The sequence below is a fragment of the Macaca fascicularis genome, chromosome 14, assembly GCF_037993035.2.
Source record: "Macaca fascicularis isolate 582-1 chromosome 14, T2T-MFA8v1.1".
NCBI lineage: Eukaryota > Metazoa > Chordata > Mammalia > Primates > Cercopithecidae > Macaca > Macaca fascicularis.
In genome coordinates, this window is record NC_088388.1 from 125,549,725 (window position 1) to 125,569,191 (window position 19,467).

Sequence of the window (19,467 nt, forward strand, 5' to 3'; positions counted from 1 at the left end):
CACAATGCTGTATGCAGACAAGGAGGGAAAAATCAAAGTGCAGTCACTAAGCCTCCTACCCTGCAGCAAATCAAACATGGACAAACGCAGGGCCCATTCATCCCTTCTTTCACACTGTTGTTGCTCATCTCTATTTCATCTCAATTACTCCAAAGTCAGGAGGCAGCCAGGGTGTATGGTATTTTAAAGGAGAGTTCTCACACTCTAGACTAATAAAGCCAAAGTAAATTGCCATTAAGAATCATTTAGTGAGGTTTAACTACAGCGTCTAATAGATGCACCCCCTAATCTCTCCCCCATGGGAGATAGTTGCATCTAGTAGTAACTCCATTGATTATGTAAGCATAATTTGTGCCAAGTCATAGTATAATATTATAATAACCATTTTGTACTAAGCACCTATTATTTGATAATCCCAGTAGATACACATGGGAGAAGGTCATTTTCTCTAACTTACATGTAGTGAGGCTACTTGTAAGTACAATATTATAATAACCTTTTTGTACTAAGCACCTATTATTTGATAATCCCAATAGATATACATGGGGAAGGTCATTTTCTCTAACTTACAAGTAGTGAGGCTGAGGCACAGATTTCTTACACGGTGAGGTAGGATAGGAAAGCCTATATTTTCTTCTGAAAGCGAGGGCTCATTTAACTTCTGCCTTTGGTTCTTGTGGTAGACAGAATAATGGCCACCAAAGATACCCATGTCCTCATCCCTTTACAGGGCAAAAGGGATTTTGCAGATGTGGTTAAGTTAAGGTCTTGAGAGAGGGAGATTTTCCTAAATTATCCTCTGTGGTCTGATATAATCACTTGGTTCCTTATAAGAGAGAAGCGGGAGGATCAGAGTCAGTAGTAGGTGAAGTGAGGATGGAAGCAAGAGGTTGGAGTGAAGAGAGGAAGGGGCTATGAGCTGAGGAGTGCAGACACTCTGCCTCTAGAAGCCAGAAAAGGCCAGGAAATTGATTTTCCCTATAGCCTCCAGAAAGAAACAGCCCTGCAGGACCTGGACTGCAGCCCGTGAGACCCATTCTAGACCTCTGACCTCTAGAAACTAAGACAGTACATTTGTGTTGTTTTAAGCCACTACGTCCATGGTAACATGTTAACAGCAGCAATGGGAGATAAATACACTCCATACACAGCCTTTCTCAACTGAAGTTCCTCCTCTGAACCAGAGAACCCTGAGAATAATATGATTAACTATTTTTACTTCTCCCAAGAATAGTACATATCTAGTATCATTTTAGATGCCTAGGAAATAATTTAATTCGTTGCATACAATGGATGCCTTTTATGGCATTAGAGGTTAATTCACCCCATGAGCCCCACTGAGAAAACTTGCACGCCCAGAATGCCACATGGCACCTTGTCTTGAAAATAGACTAAGGATGCCAACCAGATCCATTCTGACCTTGGGCACCAGCTCAGCACATCTGGAGACACTGACCCAGAGGACGGCAAGTACCTCACCTCTGAATACTGCCCTTCATAGAGTTTCAAAGCCCTCACTAAAAGGAGTTCTCTCCAGAGATTCACAACAACTTCATGAGGCAAGAAGGAGAAAAGGCCTCCTTCCCTCTTCCATACCAGGGCCATGCACCGGGCAAGTGACAGAGCCTCCTGGCCTCTGGTCTAGGGCTTGTGTCATGTGCTTGGAGGATGAGGAGTTGTGATGAGGGTTCTATGCCTTCAAGCAGGTCTTCCTTGAGTGACGGGGGGCGGATGGATACTTCACGGTAGATGCAGTGCAGGGGGGTCACAACCGATGGACCCAGTAAAAGGTTGCCCTGGGAAAAGTTTCCAGGCCATTCCTACTGGCTGCTGCCAGGCGCTAAGTCCATGCGATAATGGAGCTACTATGTTTTCTTTGTTATGCCTCATTTACAAGAGAGGGCCTCAGTCAAGAGCCGGTTTTCCCCCAGCCTCTGCACAGAGACCCTTGTGCTGTGGTTGGAATCAACTAGCACTTTTTACCAGGAACTTTGTCCAAGCTCCCTGCACAAATTGCTCTCCTGCCTCTCAGTGAGGTACCCACCCCACCAAGCTCCACGTAAGCAGGCAGGAAGTGCCCCCAGGAGCTTCCTCTGCCAAGAACCCTCTAAGCACATGCTCTTTGGGGGCAGGAACCCAGGGAGGAGACCTGGAGGAGGGAGATGGAAGAGCCCTGGGCTTGGAGTTGAACTCCTAGGTTTTCCTTTTAGCTTCCCCCCCAACTACCTGTGTGACCTTAGAGAGGCCATTTAGAATAACCTGGCCTTATTTTCCTTACTCTTTAAAGGAAGGAGAAGAGTTGATTCAGGGAGGAAGACCATAATTAATGTGCAAGTGTTCTGGAAACTATAAAGTACTATATAAATGCAAGGAAGGATTAAATTATTATCACCTTTTCCCCAAGGAGGACTTGGTGCTCATAGGTACTCGAGTTGTAAAAGGCAATAATGATGATAAATAGAGCACATTCTCTGATAAAACACTTTCGTGGGTTGGCAAGTGAAATGCTGGGCATGGAAAGGTAGGAGTTGTCCAGAATCCCTGACACATTATGCTCTTTTCCTGTGTAAGAAGTACTGGTTGTATCCGACTCTGCACCCAAGTCTAACAAAGCCACTGCACAGTAGATGGAGGTGAGCAGGACCCAGCCCTGGCCACCAGGAAGCTCACAATATAGAAGGGAAAGCAGACCAGAAGCAATCTACATTGACATATTGTAGTAAGAGCTGCAAAAGGCTTCCTGGGGCGCTGTGGAAGAAGGAAGGAAGGGCATTTAAATTAGATTGTGGGGAGGGAGGTCAAGGAAACTTCCACCAGGAGGCAAAAGCAGCTGAGTCCTTAGGGTAGAAGTCATCTGGACTAACGTAGGGGAGAGGAGATGGCCACTCCAGAGGGACAGGAGGCACGAGGGAGCAGAGCACATTCAGACAATGTCAGCGGCTCTGTGTGGTTGGAGTAAAGGGGCATAAGAGAGGGTGGGGAGACTTTCATTCTGAGAATCTTCATCCAGAAGGTGTTGGGATGCTATCAAAGAAACATACACCAACGAGAAGACAGCAAACGCTGCAAAGCTGGTGATATGGTTATTGTCACAGCGGAGCTACTGACATACTTCAATGATGAATGGAAACTTCAAAACCTTGAGTATAAGGTATGCGCCTTCATGACCCACTCCTGGATGGGAGAGGGTTAAAGCTGTTGTTTTTGGACCCTGTATAGCCTCGTGATCTCCTGAAACCTAAAATGTGTGTCTTGCACACACGTCAGCTCACTTAGTCTTTCTGTTTCTCTGTCTTTCCTCTCTGGCCTGTACAGCCCACCACCTGTGCCTCTCCCCCTTCTTCTGCCATCACTACAGTACTCAGCCATCTGGGGATGTGCACAGGATGTACACGGCATCCACTGTGGGATGAGGGGGCCTTTAAATCTGTGGCTCGCTCCCCCCAACGCCCTCTCAGTTGCTGGGTTCATCAGCTCATGTATTTGGTTTCCCATTGGTGATTTGGGTTGAAGAAAGAGGCCCAGATGCCTAGCGATGGGAACATTTTTTTTTTTTTTTTTTTTTGAGACGGAGTCTGGCTCTGTCGCCCAGGCTGGAGTGCAGTGGCCGGATCTCAGCTCACTGCAAGCTCCGCCTCCTGGGTTTACACCATTCTCCTGCCTCAGCCTCCCGAGTAGCTGGGACTACAGGCGCCCGCCACCGCGTCCGGCTAGTTTTTTGTATTTTTTAGTAGAGACGGGGTTTCACCGTGTTAGCCAGGATGGTCTTGATCTCCTGACCTCGTGATCCACCTGTCTCGGCCTCCCAAAGTGCTGGGATTACAGGCTTGAGCCACCGCGCCCGGCCTTTTTTTTTTTTTTTTTAATGAATTGAAAAATAAAATGACAATAAGCAGCTAGAAGATCCCAGTTCACAATGAAGTGAATATCAATCCTTGTGTTTGTATTGACCTTGAATTTTTTTTTAAATACAGAGCAAGAATTCTCGGGGTGCATTATTATATACATTCTGAATCTCTTCACTGTACAAAACAGAAAATCTATCCTTTATGGACAAGAGCATCTCTGGTGTACAACATTGACTTTAAAATCAACTTTCTAAAGTGCAGGTAGAAGAAAATCTATGGCTACTCTTAGAGACATTCTTCCCTGTCAACATAGATTATGACACTGCTTCCCTGGGTTCCACTGGGGTGGGACAGGGATGAAAGCCATGCTGATAGGAAGCGCACTTTATTTCTTTCCACTTGTGAGAGGAAGGCAATGATGTCAGTGACGGATGGCCATAGCTGCTGTGTTCCACATTATCGTAAGTTTGGCTTCCTGTGCTCAGGACAGATCCTGATTCCTGATGTAACATGAAAACACGAGAGGCAGCTCCCATGAGTCACCTTAAATTCTCTGATTAGAAAGTGACTTTCGACTCCGTTGTAGACTTACTATCAGTAGTGTCCACATGGAGGTGAAAATGAGGGGACACTGTAAGGCAAGCGAGACTCAGCCTTGATGGCACCTGTGCTCAAAGCTGAGCAGGCCTCAGGAGCAGCTGGTGGGCTCAGTATAACTGGCTGCTGGGTCAAGTCCCTTCTGATGTAGAAGGTCTGGGCTAGGACCCAAAAATGGGGATTTCTAACAATTTCCAAGTTGACCTGCAGACCACACTTGAAGAACCACGGTGATAGAGAATCTATGAGCTCAAATAACCCAGAAACCATAGAAAGACCCTAATACTTCCTTGATATGTGAGATAATTACCTGTCAGGAACACATAAAGGGAGTCCACACCTAGAATTAGGGGGATACAGTGACCCACAAAGATTCCTTTTCCATTGCAATTGTGAGTGAGCAAATCTAGCAGAGTCTATATCGTATGCATAAAGCCAACAACTAACAAGACTAAGACAATTTAACTAAAAAAATACAACAGTCTATGTATTTTCAAACTTTCCTTGGCATGAATTCAATGGTATGGATCTTAGAATATTTGTTGATAATAAGAGTGAAAGGTAGATTTCCTATTATTTTCACAAATAAACAGGTGAGGTAAATGTTCAGATTTTCTGGTTGGTATGTCTTGATTCTGAACAGTTCCAGTATTCAGTTGTTTTCACCTATAATGTATGGATTTCTCTCTGCAAAAACCTCAGCCCCAGTCTGATGAAGAGAACACCCGAAGCAAAGCTCATGCCCAGAGAAAGGGGCATCGATATGGATTTGGAGCCCTGGCATCAGCTGCTAAGGCTCTGTTGATAATGATGGCAGGTCCCACTGAAGTAAAAAGAAGGCATTTGAAGTATTCTATGCAGAGATCTATCTTCCTTGCATTCCTCCTCTGTATTGCTCTGATTCGATCTAAAGGAGCTTTGAAAACTTCAAAGAACTTTCATGTTTTGCTAGTTTATCATCAGTGTCTATCTTAAACCAGTATTACAATTTTAAGCATGGCCTGGGTAGATACGTGCCATCTTCTGAAATGATTTCTGACACAAGGTAAGTTGTACCAGCTGAGGCCAAAGTGAAAAGAATCATAGGCTGTATGACACTCAGGCTCTCCTACATTCTAAGAGTCTTTTTATTTCCCCCTAATGACCATTATTAATCATTTCAGAAACATGTAGTCTCCTGATATTTTTACTTCTAGACTTGACAAAAAGGAGGGTTTTGAAGTCCTGGAACACCTTTTTATGTAGAGTAGCTCCATTCTTCCAGCACACAGCTACCCCAAGGCTAAACTCTCCCTAAGCAGAATGGGATTTATTTATTTATTTTTTAATCCACTGAGGGGAAGTTAGGTGGTGAGGAATTCTTTTTAAGAAATTAGCATTTGGCTTTCAAAATGTTAAGCTACACTGGAAGTGGGTTGTGGAGGCAGAGAGCAGTCACTAGCCATGGAGGAAAGCTTCTCAAATTCTTGTCAGTTTTGGTTTTGGGGAAGAGGTTTTCTTCCTTTTTCATCAGCTCTCTGTCCCAAATCCTGTAAGTTATGAAGGAGGGGACCCACCGGCCAGGGCAGGGGTTTCTGTGGCTTGCTGATAGTCACACAGCTGTCCAGACACCAGTATTTCTGAAATCCTTCCTGAAGAACTTCAGAAAATAGAATTTCAGAAATACTGGTGCCTCAATAGCCATGTCGCGGGCACAGCTGGGCACAGGCCTGGAGGCGGCTCCTGAACAGAGTAGCAGCAAGGGCTTTAAGGGGTCTGCACACGGGTGTTTGATTGGCAGGTCTGTTGACTCTCCGGTCGGATGACTTTCAGGCAAGTTACTGAATTTGTCTAAGCCTCAGTAGTTTTCATCAGCAAATGGGTCTAAGCATCCCTGCTTTATTAGATTGCTAGGGGATGTAATAAGCAAATGCATGCAAAGCTCAGCAGAGGACCTAGCCATAGGCCTCAGTACCATCTCCCCGTGGCTGGTCCCCATTCAGCAATCACAAGGCTTTGGGGGTAGAGAAACATGCTGAGGCCAGCATACGGAAACTATTACAGGTTTTGATTTTTTTCTCACCACTCTCCTCCCTCCCCAGTTCAGCTTTCTATTAAGGGATCCCAAAACAACAATGCAGCTCTTGGTGAAAGGAGAAAGAGGAAAAGTGGCCACATCAAGGGCTCAGGGGGCAGCAGGGCCAAGGTCACACGCCTCGTTGGTACAACATCTTTTAATTTGAGGAGGAGCTCAGTCCCTATTGTTTTTAGTAAATTCTCAAACTATGCAGCTCTAAGTTTCCTCTTCGACCCATGTAGCATCAACTCTGCAGTTTGAAATAAGGCTTTGTAAAACTTAGGCAAAAAGTTTTCTTTTCTACTAGAGATGCTGAAGAAGTCACCTGGCATTTGCTGGTAGAACTATCAGTAAAATGAAGACAGCAATCCTGCCCTCAGCCCAACTCCACTGCCCAGAAAGGCTGGCACTGTGGGGACAAAGGGGGCAGTGGTAGCTCACCCTGATGCAGAGAGAGCAGCAAGGGAATCTGATGGTGAGTCAGGTGAGGGAAGCTGCTTGGGTCTCAGCACACCTCGTAGAAAATCCCTCCAGCAACCAAAACCGAATGAAAGGCCAAAGGTAACATAAACCGCCAGCTCCACCAACCACTCAGGCTGCAGACAAGGGAGTGGATTGTTCCAATGGTGGCCGCACCTTTCCTTCATTCTATTCCCGCTATCTTAGTTCACGCTGACTATGGATCAACTCTGGGATTTCAGACACATCTCATCATAATTATCAAGTGGCAAAAAAGGCGAGCCGCCATCCCCTTGGAGGTAAAGAGAAGCATGATGAAGTCTTAGGGCCAAGAGGGTTCCCCTGGTGTTTCTCCTGCAGCATGAAGGCCATTGTTTCCGGGGGCCTGCGGCCAGGATCCTGTTATCTGGTCTGCAAGGATGTTCAAACAGCCATGATCGTGGTTTTTTCTAGTGGTGTCGCTGGAAATTAGTAATTCCTTCCAGAGTTGAAAACAGAGTAGCACCTCCACAGCCTGCCCAGGAGATCAGGAATAATCAGGGATAATGAAGCCTCGTTTTAGCATCTGTTTGTTTTGGTTTTTCAGCATTGGCGGGGAATGACAGCAGAAATATTGGCTCCCTGACCCTGGAAGGCTGGAATCACTCCTTGTGGAAGGGAAAACCCCTGGAGGGGGCAGCGGGCACAGGCCTGGAGGCGGCTGTAGGGAGGCAGGGGCTCAGGGCTGGCGGTCCCCCTGCTGGGGAGGACTCACCTTCACATACAGGACAGAAACATCATCCCTGTGGCAGGGAAACCCGTGCGGTGGGCTGAGCTTCCTCACTCCCTCTCTTTGAAGCTCTCTCAAGCCCCTCTGAGCATTTTCAATTGTACCCCCTTAGCTGCTGCCACCCTTCATCCGGATGCCCCCAAACACTCCACCCTGACACCCTGCAGAATCAGGAGACAGGATCCCCCTCCTGCGAGAGCTGCCCCATCTGTAACGTTGCCCTCACCACCCAGAGGGAGGAGGAGAGCCCACCTATCCCTCTCGTCCCTTCTCAGCCCCCTGCGGCCACTAGGCTTCCCCCTTCCCGGTCCTAAGGGACCTCCCCGGCTCCGCTCGCTCTGGGCGGGCTCAGGGCTTTGCAAGCGCTGCTGCTGCCACCATCAGGCTGACTGAAGCACTGCAGCCTTCACCTGGCGTCAGGGCCCAAAACAGTGCCCCAGCCCCTGGTGCGGCTTCAAAAGAACAGCTCGTCTGTGCCTCTGCAGTTGCCCCTCACTCAGGTGCAGCTTCCTATGTAAGAAAAAGGCTTCGGAGGGTATTCCCTGAAGAAACAGAACTCCTTGTGAATGTGGGGTGGACCCCAGCGTCCTCTAGCAAGACGCAGGAAAGTGCAGGTCCTAGGATTTAGGGAACGCAACCACTGAGGGATTCAGTGGTGGTTTTGCTTTCTTTGCCACAAGGTCAGTGAGGCAGCGAAGGGTGGGAATCACTCCCGGATGAACGTGCTAAGCTTCCTGTGCAATGAACCAACCGGGCCCCAGTGTTACTCTGAAGCTGTCATTGCTCCCAGCATTGCCAAGGGTGACAGGTGGACTGTCACTGTGCACCAGAGCCGAGTCACCTGTGACATTTGCAGGTGACTGACAGAAATGGGCACTGACATGCATTAAAGAACAGAAGGACGCGATGGTTTCCTGTGGAAGCTGAGCAGTGGGTGGCTTGGCAGAGGATGTTTCTCTTGGCGTTGTCTCTGGTGACCCAAAGGACATTCAAGGCCTTCCAGAAAGGAACAACTTCCTGCAGGGCACGTCCACACTTCACTTAGTCAGGTTCTTCTGCCTCCTGCCAGGGGCCCTCTTAGCATGTGCTGATGTCATAAGCACTGCTGGCTTCTCATTACCCCTCATTTCATTCCAATATTTCCACACTTATTCACAGCCTTCTATGTGCCCAACAGTGTGCTAGACACCAGGGGTGATAAAAGACTTGGATTTTAATCAACCGATTAAGAGAAGCAAAGTCCCTGCCTTCGTCTCCTTTATTATTATTATTATTATTATTATTATTATTATTATTATTATCAGTCAGAACAGCCACAAAAGGAGCTATTCCAGGAGTAAGTCCTTAATTACTCTTCAGCCCCAAAGCCTGGCCTGTTATTTCCTCTGGAAACTTTGTACCCCGAGGTAAAGCTGAATGCCAGAAAGATAAAGAAACTGACTCAGAAAGAGTATGGAATTAAAAAAAAATCGAGCTACGATGCTACATCCTTGTTCAAAGGTCAGACCTGGGATTCAGTTCCATGATTTTCATAGGAAAACTCCCTAAAATCCTTTTCCAGGCCTAGACACTGGGGATTGCCACAAATTATAAGACCACGACCTGTCTTATGACGTCACAGCTTACGATACTCTCCTGCATTTTTTAGTGTTGATGTGGAACAGCTGGATCTACCAGTATCTTGAGGAGCATCAAGGCACATGAATAAGTGAACCAGACTGAAAATGACTTTAGTCAAGCAAAGTAACCTCTCTGGGGGTATGACAGCATTATTGCCCACTTCTCGTTACTTCTGCTGATGAAATGAGGTAGTGCTTGCAAAAGTCACTCTGCAACTTATGAAGCTTTATACAAACGCTAGTTATCATCACCATCATCATAAGAACATAATTACTGCCACGACTAACAACACCCTCAACAACCAAAAGAATTTGCCAGGCACCTACAAGAAAATTTGCTGGCAAAGAGCAAATAGAATGCATCACCTACCCCCTAGAAATGTGTCATCCAAAATAAATAGATTGTTGCTAAGAGATAATATTCAGAGAATCTTACAGTTGGAGAGACTTTGGACGTCATCTAGTCTACTCTGTAACCCATTTCTTAGGAATTGACTCCTACATTCCTGATGGCCTGAATTCCACTGTGAGTCAGAACACTCTCAGCAATAAGAGACTGTTCAGTGGGCCAGCCTTAGACATAAGACTTACATATCCGCAGTCATGGAAATAACACCGTCGATTTCTTGCGGAACAATCGGGGTTTTGCTTCACCATTGAGCTTGTCCTGCTAGCCTTCACCAGTTCCTGAAGAGAACAGGCCAAAGTGTGGAACATACAGGTAGATCTGATGACATTCTCTAATCTTAAATGAAGGGTACTCAGTGCCAGAGCCTTGTAAAACATTTCCAACATCTTCTGAGTAGAATCATTTAACTTGTAACCTTGGTTTCCCTAAAGCCAGTATAACTTAGCTTCCTCTTGAGAACAAGAAAGACATCATCAGCAAAATGTCCCTAGGTTTTTGTGCTCACCTGATTCAGTGCTGTTTCCCCTTCTGGTTAGCACTCATCTTCAATGTTAGGCTGCCTGCGTCTCTGACTAGCCTTCAAGCAGACCCACAAACTGGCAAATCCCATTCCTCAATGCACGCTGTCTGCTCAAGTCCAGTATGCAGCCAGCAGTCCTGCCTCTGTGTGCTTCCATGATCTTTTTTCTTCTCTTCCACATTCTTTAGCTAACACATCGCTCTGGCATTCATCTACCTACCATCCTTCTGTGCCTCCTCTGTGGAATGTAGACTAACCATTAAGGTCAGATCCCCCTATACTTATTCTCTTGCTCACTTCAACCATCAGCTAGAAAGAAAGATGAAAAGGTATATTTCCGTTCAATTTTACTTTTTTTAGCCCCATGTGAAACAAAAGAAATAATAAGAAGTAAAAATAACATGTTGATCCCTAAACCCCCTTAGAGAGGACCACAAACCAATAGGCTACTAGCAATGTTTCTCAGGTGTTTACTTAATTCTCTCAATCCATCCTCAAAAGATGTATAATGGTACCCATGGCCATTCACAAGTGGACTCTTCCCTTCCCAAGCTTCCTCTCCCACTTCCCTAACACAGTAGCACTCTAGCCACTCATACTGCCATGGCTTCTGAACATACCACATTCTGTACTGCCTTCTTGTATTTGCAATCACTGTAAGGTATGTAAGAGACTGGAAATCTCTTTTCATGCTTCATTTAGAGAACTCTTGAGCATCCTATAATATCAAGCACGATGTCATCATCTCCTCTTGCAACCTTTTCTGATACCTTTGCTGATCCACCTGTTTTCAGAACACTCTGACAGCTCTGAGCCCATCATGTTGTAACCTTAATGGAAGTGTCTGCTCCCCAACCAGACTAAGAGCTCTGGGGCAGAAATATCATCTTCATTATCTTTGCATCAAAAGCCCCAGCACAGTGCCTGCTGCATAGGAGGCCCACAGTGAGTGCTGGCTGAGTGGCCAAGGGCTGAGCCTCAGTGTCATAAAATGGTATTTGATCACAAAGGAAGGAGCAGTATATTTCACCCACTGAGACACCAGACTATGTGGAGCCCTCGGGGAAAAATGTGGAATAGTGACAGTGATGTTTGTTTGTTATTGCTGCAACTCCTGGCCTCAGATTTCAAATTTCAGTCGTCCAGGCATAAGTTACAAAGAATCTGAACTTGCAACAACTATCCAGTGAATACAGGCCAAGTGAGCAGACCATCTAGATAATTCAGCATGATACGCACACATCCTTTCTGATACTGACATACATAGGCCATCCATTGCAGTTTTAGTTTCAATTATCAAAAAACAATCAGCCTCAGATAAATCTACTTTGCTTTGCCTATGAAGACAGGCAAAGAGTAGGGTGAGAGCATAGCTCCCATTTGAGGAAAGTGGCTGATTTCTTGTAAGTTCTGGAGATATCACACTGATATAACATTAAGTGGTGTGTGTGTGTGTGTGTGTGTGTGTGTTCAGTAAGGGGGTCAGGAGGGCATGGGAAGGCTTCCAGATGCCAGGAAAAACCTGTCCAGGGGATGCAGGCAGGTGTCTATGTTTGGTTGCTTCCTTTGCAGTTATTTCCAAGGAGAAGAAGGATGACTTCCTCTTTCCACCCTTCATGCCCCAACAGAACAGCTTAGCACAGAGCAGATTCACCTGTGCTGGCCACTATTTCCATGGCTTTAACTTGTTACCAAGTATGCCAAGGAATAGCTGACATTTATTTAATGTTCATAGTGGTGTTGACTGTGTACTCACTGAAACATTGTATGCTTACCGAAGACATTTGTTTCCAAGCAGCTTATGCTAAATTGCAGTGATATAAAGGAAACACTTATCCAATATTGACATTTACCAACTTCTAGAAGTATACAGCCAGAATACTCATTTTTACCACTGGGAGAGGAGAGAAAGAATTAAAAAGCATAATGGTCCTAGTTCCTTCAGTGGGTTAGAAGCTTTGAGTGAATGAAAGTTAACGTGCAGTTGGGGGAGGTTCAATGAGGGAGAAGATCCCCCACCCTCTTGTGACCCTTGGCTGTATGACACAGTGCTTTCTGGGAGGACTGAAGCCCTTCCGTGCTTCATAAGAAAGCTTTGGCAGATGGCAGGACATAGCACCCCTTCCCCGACCGTGAGAGAAGTATTCTGATGATCTATAAGGTATCTATATTCTTACTTGACATGCACTTCTAACTGGGTAAATTCTGATGTTCTCTTGGGAAAAGAAAATGACATACAATGACGTATGGAACAGTACTGTGTCTCCATGCAGTCGATTCTCACATCATTCCTCTAACTGGAAATAAAATCCCACTCTACTTGGAATACAGGATGAAGCGATTACAACCTGGGCACAATATACTGGCTGGCTTTGCTGCTCACTCCCTTATGAATAGCTGTGATGGGATATGAAATCCAAGGGAACAGTTAGCCCCCAGAGCAGCTGCTCCCACCGACCCTGCTCCGAGAATGCTGGGATGTCTCCTGGCCTTGAGGCAAGACTGGAGCTCCAATCACTCTGCTGCAAGCACCACCAAAGTCAAGATCACTGTGGTGGGGAGAGTTGCAGTGTGCATTCCAGTATGCTCATGATCTTACTGACCTTCTCCACTGATGAATTAGAACACCCCCTTTCCACGCACAGGACAAGTTCAGTGCCTGTTTCTTGATGGACCCCAATAAAAAATGCCTGCACTGTTTTTTTTACCTAAGGTCATCTCAACAACTTACAAGGATAAGGACTGTAGCTACAAAATAATGCCTATGCCCCTCTAGCCCCCTTAGCACCCCCCATATATGTCAGACCATAAAACCAGTGCTTTTGGCCCTCCTCCTCACTCCTCCATTATGGGCAATTTTCTTTTCCTTATCCATGTTTCCAAAACAGTTTATCTTTTTATCTCCTTGGAAGAAAAGTACTCCGCAAATCAAAGGTATCATTAGTATTGTTATTATTTTGCCATTGAAATCTCTTCAATTCGCTCTGGATTATTCATGTGCTTTTTTGGGTCTGCAATATAATGCTGCCTAAGTCACCCCCACTGGGCTGAACAAAAAAGAGAAATTGCATCTTCAGGCCTAATCTCCTGCTCCACCCCATCTCCTGCTGGCCCTGGCTTCCACCAACACAGGCGCACACCAGGCAGGGCTGCTCCTTGGTACCATGCCTAGCTTGTGGCTGCCTGTTCCAAGCCAAATCCTTCTCTGTACACCCAAGAGGGGGACCCCATGGTATCCTCTTAGAGCAATGTGAATGCCTTGACCGCACCCCACCCGTCCTTCCCCTAGGGAGCTTCTTTTCCATCCTCAATAGGTCTGGCTGGCAACTGAGGACTCCCTACTGAGACATAGACACGCAGCCACCCCCATTTCCAACAGACATGCCCCAGTTCCCCCACCCGAAGATCTGTTAAAGAAGTGGTCCCACACCCTTGGCAGCTGTGCATTGACCTTCCGGCACAAAAGAACTGATTCTTCTTCCTCTAGACAAGACGTCATCCCACTTGGGGTTCTGGTAGGAGGGAGAAACACACATTACTTCCCTCATCTTTTGTTTTATGGCATTTCTGAGCGAGTGTAAGTGTTTCCAAAGTTGCTGTTCACTCCCCACTTTGTTTCCTGATTCCTTCTCTGCCTGTACCCTCTATGATCGCTCCATTCCTTAGGCCACCTCTGATGTGTTCAGGCTCTCTTCCGATGCCTCCCCCACCTTGGCCCTCCCAAGGGAACTCCTTGCTAGTTCAAGCCTCTTGCAGTGGCTCCTCCCTTTCCATGCTTCTTGTCATCTCCATGGCTCCCTTTACCCTGGCTTGCTCCCTCCACTCACTCTGTTTTACCTTTCTGTCTACTAGACACCTTTCTATTCCCTAGGAGATTCAGATCACCATGACCCTCTGCCCTCTGCCAGCCACTGACAGCCCCTTTTGGTGTTCCCAGCCAGGCAGGAGAGCAAGTGGGCTGCTTAGATTCTTCCCAGTAGGGAGATGGTACCTCAAATGCATCCTTAGCCCAGGGATGCCATTAACAGATCAATGCAAGTTTTCACTTTTACCCCAATAGAGTACTGTGTGCATGCAAAGCCAAGATATCTGGGTTCAGCAGAATTAGAACCTTCAGAACCGCAAAATCACAAGGCAGGCAGGACACTCTAGGAATGCCAGAACAAAATGCCAGAGAGCAAGGGAAAGAACACCTTTCTTACGAGTGTCTGGAGTAGAAGGTGCCAAGTTCTTGCTACTGTGTCTCCCCTGTCTCAGAAGTGGAGATCGGAGATCTCCCTGGAGGCAGGGAGTCATCAGTCCTCTAGGACCTTATTCCCTTCAAGCTACCTAAGATGTGCATGTGCAGGCTGGATGGGATGGGGCTTGAAGCTTAAGGAGGGCATGGAAGGAAATAGTTGTGGCTGAACTGAAATGATAAAAGGGAAAAAATATAGCAAGTTCTAAGTTTATGGATGACAAGATAATCGATTATTTTTTCACCCAGGGGCAGAACATGACTATTCTCAGCAGGAGGGAAATTGTGCTGTGACATTATCCCTCTTTGAACAAAGCACAACCGTCCTGACAGCTGAGGGAAGAGGTATCTAAAGAAAGGGAGAAGCCCACAAACAGTACACACTGGCAGCTCTCCATTCCCTTGTTGGGAGCCAGGCCCAGGGACGCTGGCAGGGGTGGAATCGGGAGGAATGTTATTTAGCCTTACTACTGCCACCTTAAGAAAGATAAAGAAATACTTGATCTCAATCTACATGAAAAGCCCAAACTTTCAAAGAATAGGGACCCACCATATTACTGATATTAATTATATGTTGATTTCTGTTCTCTGTCTCTCTAAAGGGTTATGAAAAAAAGTAAAGGTAAATAAATATTTGACAAATTAGGAAGAAAAGGATGACTGGAACAGACTTTAAGAGTTTATTTGTATCTTGAGAGCACTGCTTGGAGCACTCTCTCTGCACGGGGACCAGGATACTGGGAGCATGGAGCTTGGGAATCGTGTTCCCAGAAACTCCTCAGTGCCACGCAGATTCCCACTGTGAGAGGTGTTGGACAGCAGATGGCCATGTCATCGGAGTGCCAGATAAGGCACTAAAAACAACCCTGGACATTTGTTGTCTCTGAGGGAAAGGCCATCCCCTGAGTCTCTTCGCATTTCCTGGGAGAGGCATCCCAGCATGCAGGAGGCAGGGGTCAAGCAGGTGGCTCTGTGAGACTGCCAGGTAGGGGTGTAACCTCAGACCTCAGTTCGGGGCATGAGAGTGGAAGCCATGTAGAGCCATGTGGGCTGGACCTCCTATGACCTGTTAGACATGGATGCGTTCTATCCAATAAGTTGATGAATGCATGACACTGGGTAGGGGTGGGGCACAGTACATGAGCTAAGCATATATGTGAAGATGGTCAAATAGAATCCTCTGGGGAATTCATAATGCTCAAAACAACACCCACACAAACAAATGTCCACAGATCAAGGCAAAAGATAACCACATCATATTGCAGTAAAGTCCATAAAACACCTTCTCACTTGATGGCTTGACCCCTTTATTCCTGTAGTCAGAGGCTGTCTATTCAAGAAACACACCATGTACAGGGATGCAGGGTATTTGACCAGCCATGTCCACTTGGGTCTCCTAATCTTTGTTTAGACCTGTTTTCCAGCCTCTGGACAAGGTATCTACCATTTGGTAGGGTGGACAGTGACGGCCAAGCTCAGAATACTCCAGGAGCACAAGGCATTAAGAACTGCATGATGTTATGGTTTCTTCCTAGCGCTCTCAGGACTCGGGGTAGATAAAATAGAGCATTTAACCTCCATAGATAAATATTTAAAGATTCACATGAAGCAGTCAAGAAACATCTCCAGACCAAGAAAGAAGTAAGCACAACAGAAGATGTACACTGTAATGATTCAGACAGCCACAGGGATACTTAGACACCTATAGCCTTCTTATGCCAATCTAGGTAAGTATCACGGATCAAGCTTCTAAACACAAAAAAGACTGATTAGAGTATGCACTGGTCCCATGCAAATGTGAGTTTGTGTGTTTATGGGGGGTTGGTTGGAAGATTCCCTCCTTCTCTCAGGGGTTCTATATTGAAACTTCCTGAGTGAACTAGTAAGAAGCAAAGAATGGGAGTGAGTGAGTGTGTGTGTGTGTGTATGTGTGCTCATAAGCAAGCACACACACATGCAAGAAAGAGGGTAATCTTACAAAATGGTGATATAACTGAACCTGTCTTTATACCAGTGTTCTGAGATAGTTCTTATTCATTCAGCCTGAAACTCTGGGGAAGGCCATTTATCTTCCTGCTGCTGTAGGGAGCCCTGGTGAGAAGCACATAACCATATGAATATATGAGAGTGTGTGTGTGTATGTGTACATACATTATTATCATTATACACAGGCATTAGTATGCACATACAAATACAAAGAAGGGGCCCCTTCGGTTTCATGAGGGCCAGAAGCAAAGTTTGAATTGCACAGATAAGGAGAAAATCTGCAGTGACCACAAGTACTGGTGGGAGAACAGAAGAAGGAAGCCAGGTTTTTGCTTACATTTGACTTCTCCCCGACAGGGGAGAAACAGAAGACATGCTGTTTGCTTGCAAAGCCAGCCACCCTTGGAGGTGCTTTGCTTTCTCGAAAACTTTTACCCTTCATTTAATCAACAGATGGACGTGCTCTGTTGTGGATTTTTTTCTGAGAGTCTTGCACCTCTAAGAGCTGTGTTGGCTGGCATAAATGCAGCCTCAGATGGCAGAGGTGCATTGGCATTCCAAAAGAGTGGGAAGGAACGCATGTACTTGCCCCTTCAAACTCAATTCCACAGGTGACTTTTGATGCCTTTCTCTAAACAGGCACTCACATTCCCTCTCCCGAATTTCCCTCTCCTTCCTGCACCACTACCAGCCCCAGGGCTCCCAGTGGCAAGGAGCCTAGAGGTGGCAAAGTTCTTTCTGGAGAGTCCACCTGCTTCTCTGCCCCTGCTAGGCTGCAGAAAGGAAACAATCAGCACCACGGGCGAAATTTCATTTTATACCCTGAATTCAGTGCTGTGTAGGATTCAGAATTCAACCTAATTTAGAGAACTCATTGACGTTCAATGAAACTCTTTACAAGCTTTTCCCAACCACTGCAAGTTACCCCCCACAATGCATTCTGTAATTGCAACCCCCTTTTCAACAGTGCAAACCACACACATTCGCTTTCGAATACACTTGTGCAAGTCAGACCCTATTCAAGCTGAAATATTCACCTAAACCAAGCTCCCCCTCCCTGCCATCTCCTTCCCTGGCCTGGGTCTGAAGGAGAGGAGGTGCCCAGAAGTTCAGAGTGGCATAACCACAGAGATACTACCTAATTAACATACCAGAAGCATAAAGAACTCATTTGCATTGGAGAGTTTGAGCTGGATATTGACAAGTGAAAGGAGAAAGTCATTCCCCTCCCCTCCCATACCCCTTCTTTCCAAAGGAAAATAAACAGTACCATTTTGTTGCATTTGCAAAGGCAAAGAGGCAATGCCAGGGCATCTCAGCCCGGCACCGAGAGACGCATCCATCAGTCCGAGTTCCCGAAGCCTGCCCACATTCCTGCCCACAGCCTCCCGCGCCCTGACAACCCAGCCGACTTTCTTCCAACTCCAGCAGCGCAGGGGTCCTACCTTGACTGAAAAGGAAGAAGCAGATGAAGAGCAGGTCGAGCTGGAAAGGTTTCATTCCTTAGCGCAGCGAAGGAAAGCCGGCGGGGTAACTTGGGTATGCAGTTAGTTTCTCTGCCTTGGCGGCTCTCGGTGCTCAGCCTCCGCCGGTCCTCTCGGGTTCGCGCCTACCATCTGTCCGTCCGTGGGTCCCTCCGGGTGGCTTCGGTCTCTGTGCCTCTGGGTATCTACAGCCAGCAGACACAAACTGCCTGTTTTCAGCCGCCTCGGGAAGCCGGGATTGTCAGCAATGTCCCCACTCGGAGCAGATCCATTCTCTGGCTCTTGGCATCCCAGGCACACGGCTTCCTCAGGCGGGCTCCTCCCACAGTGAGCGAGCGAGCTAGTGACGAGTGACAGAAGGACTCCTTTCACTGAAGCTGAGGCGAGGGGAGAGGGAGGGGAGACAGGTCATAATTAAAGAGGAAACAGTCGGAAAAAAAGAGATCTATGCAAAACGGACAGTGGGGGAAAAGGCTGTGTTCTTTCTTTTCCCTAAATAGGGAAAAATTCAGCTTTTGTCGTCATTATTGACCAAAAGGCATCTTGAGCTTGGAGCGGAGCTGTGACTTTTTGTCCACACGGCGTCCTGTTTAACAGTGAAATTAAGGATGGGTATATGCATGCATGTGCACAAAAACATGCATGCCCTGCCTTTGCACAGGAACTGGAAACTGGGCTGAAAGGGAACTAGGAAGGGGGGGTGTGCATCTTTCCCTAGGAAGGACTTGGCCAATGTGTGCAGCGGGAGGCTCAGAGTTGGAGGAGAGATAAGCATGCTTTGCATTTCTGAGAGTTTCCTGTGGGTGGGTGGGTGGAGGGGGGGAGGTAGGTAATAAAACCTGAACATTTGGATCTTAGTTTGCTTTGCACTGCTCCTGGAAGACAAAATGCAGGAACTAAAGGAAAGGCAAGTAGGTTTGTGACACACACCCATTTATTATTATTATCCTGGTTTGTGCATTTCCTAACGAGGACAGGAGAGCAGCCTGTCTTTGCATTCAGAGCCTCTCTAATGAGCGCTCCATCACTCTGAGCCTGTGTTTTCTCCAAGAGGTGCTGTGAGTCCAATTGCGAAGGAGAGGCCAAGGTCATAGGCAACCGCTTCCTAAGGATCTTCAAGTCTTTTACCTGTCATGAAATTCACACTCCACTCTCAAATCAAACTCGATTTCCTCCAGGATACCAACATGAATTTATCTGGGTCTATTTACTTAATAGACATTTAGGCATGCTTGGTATAAACAGGCCATGGAGGGAAGTAAAATAATAGGCACAGACCATGCCTTCAGAAGCTCATAATCTAGTGTGCAAGCAGAGCATACACAGAAGATACAAACTCTAAGGACGTAGCAAAGCAACACAGAAAAATATTCAATGTTATGCAGTGTGAGAAAGAGAGGCGAAGAGAGAGGAGAGGAAATGAAAGAGGCTCCCCTGACATGTGCCATTTAGCGTTCAATTCTAAAATCAATCATTGCTTTCT

General features: G+C 46.4%; 1 protein-coding gene across 4 annotated transcripts in view; it reads right to left on the reverse strand.

Annotated features, from left to right (window-relative positions):
• The window catches only part of KIRREL3 (kirre like nephrin family adhesion molecule 3), a 575,278-nt gene extending 557,017 nt beyond the window's left edge, over window positions 1–18,261 (reverse strand). For all 4 annotated transcript variants that reach the window (XM_015435927.3, XM_045369971.2, XM_005580133.4 and 1 more), the window contains exon 1: window positions 17,946–18,261. In XM_015435927.3, the coding sequence (XP_015291413.1) occupies window positions 17,946–18,000 (55 nt within the window). In that variant the 5' untranslated portion in view covers window positions 18,001–18,261. The remainder of the gene's footprint in view (window positions 1–17,945) is intronic.
• Window positions 18,262–19,467: the final 1,206 nt, after the last annotated feature.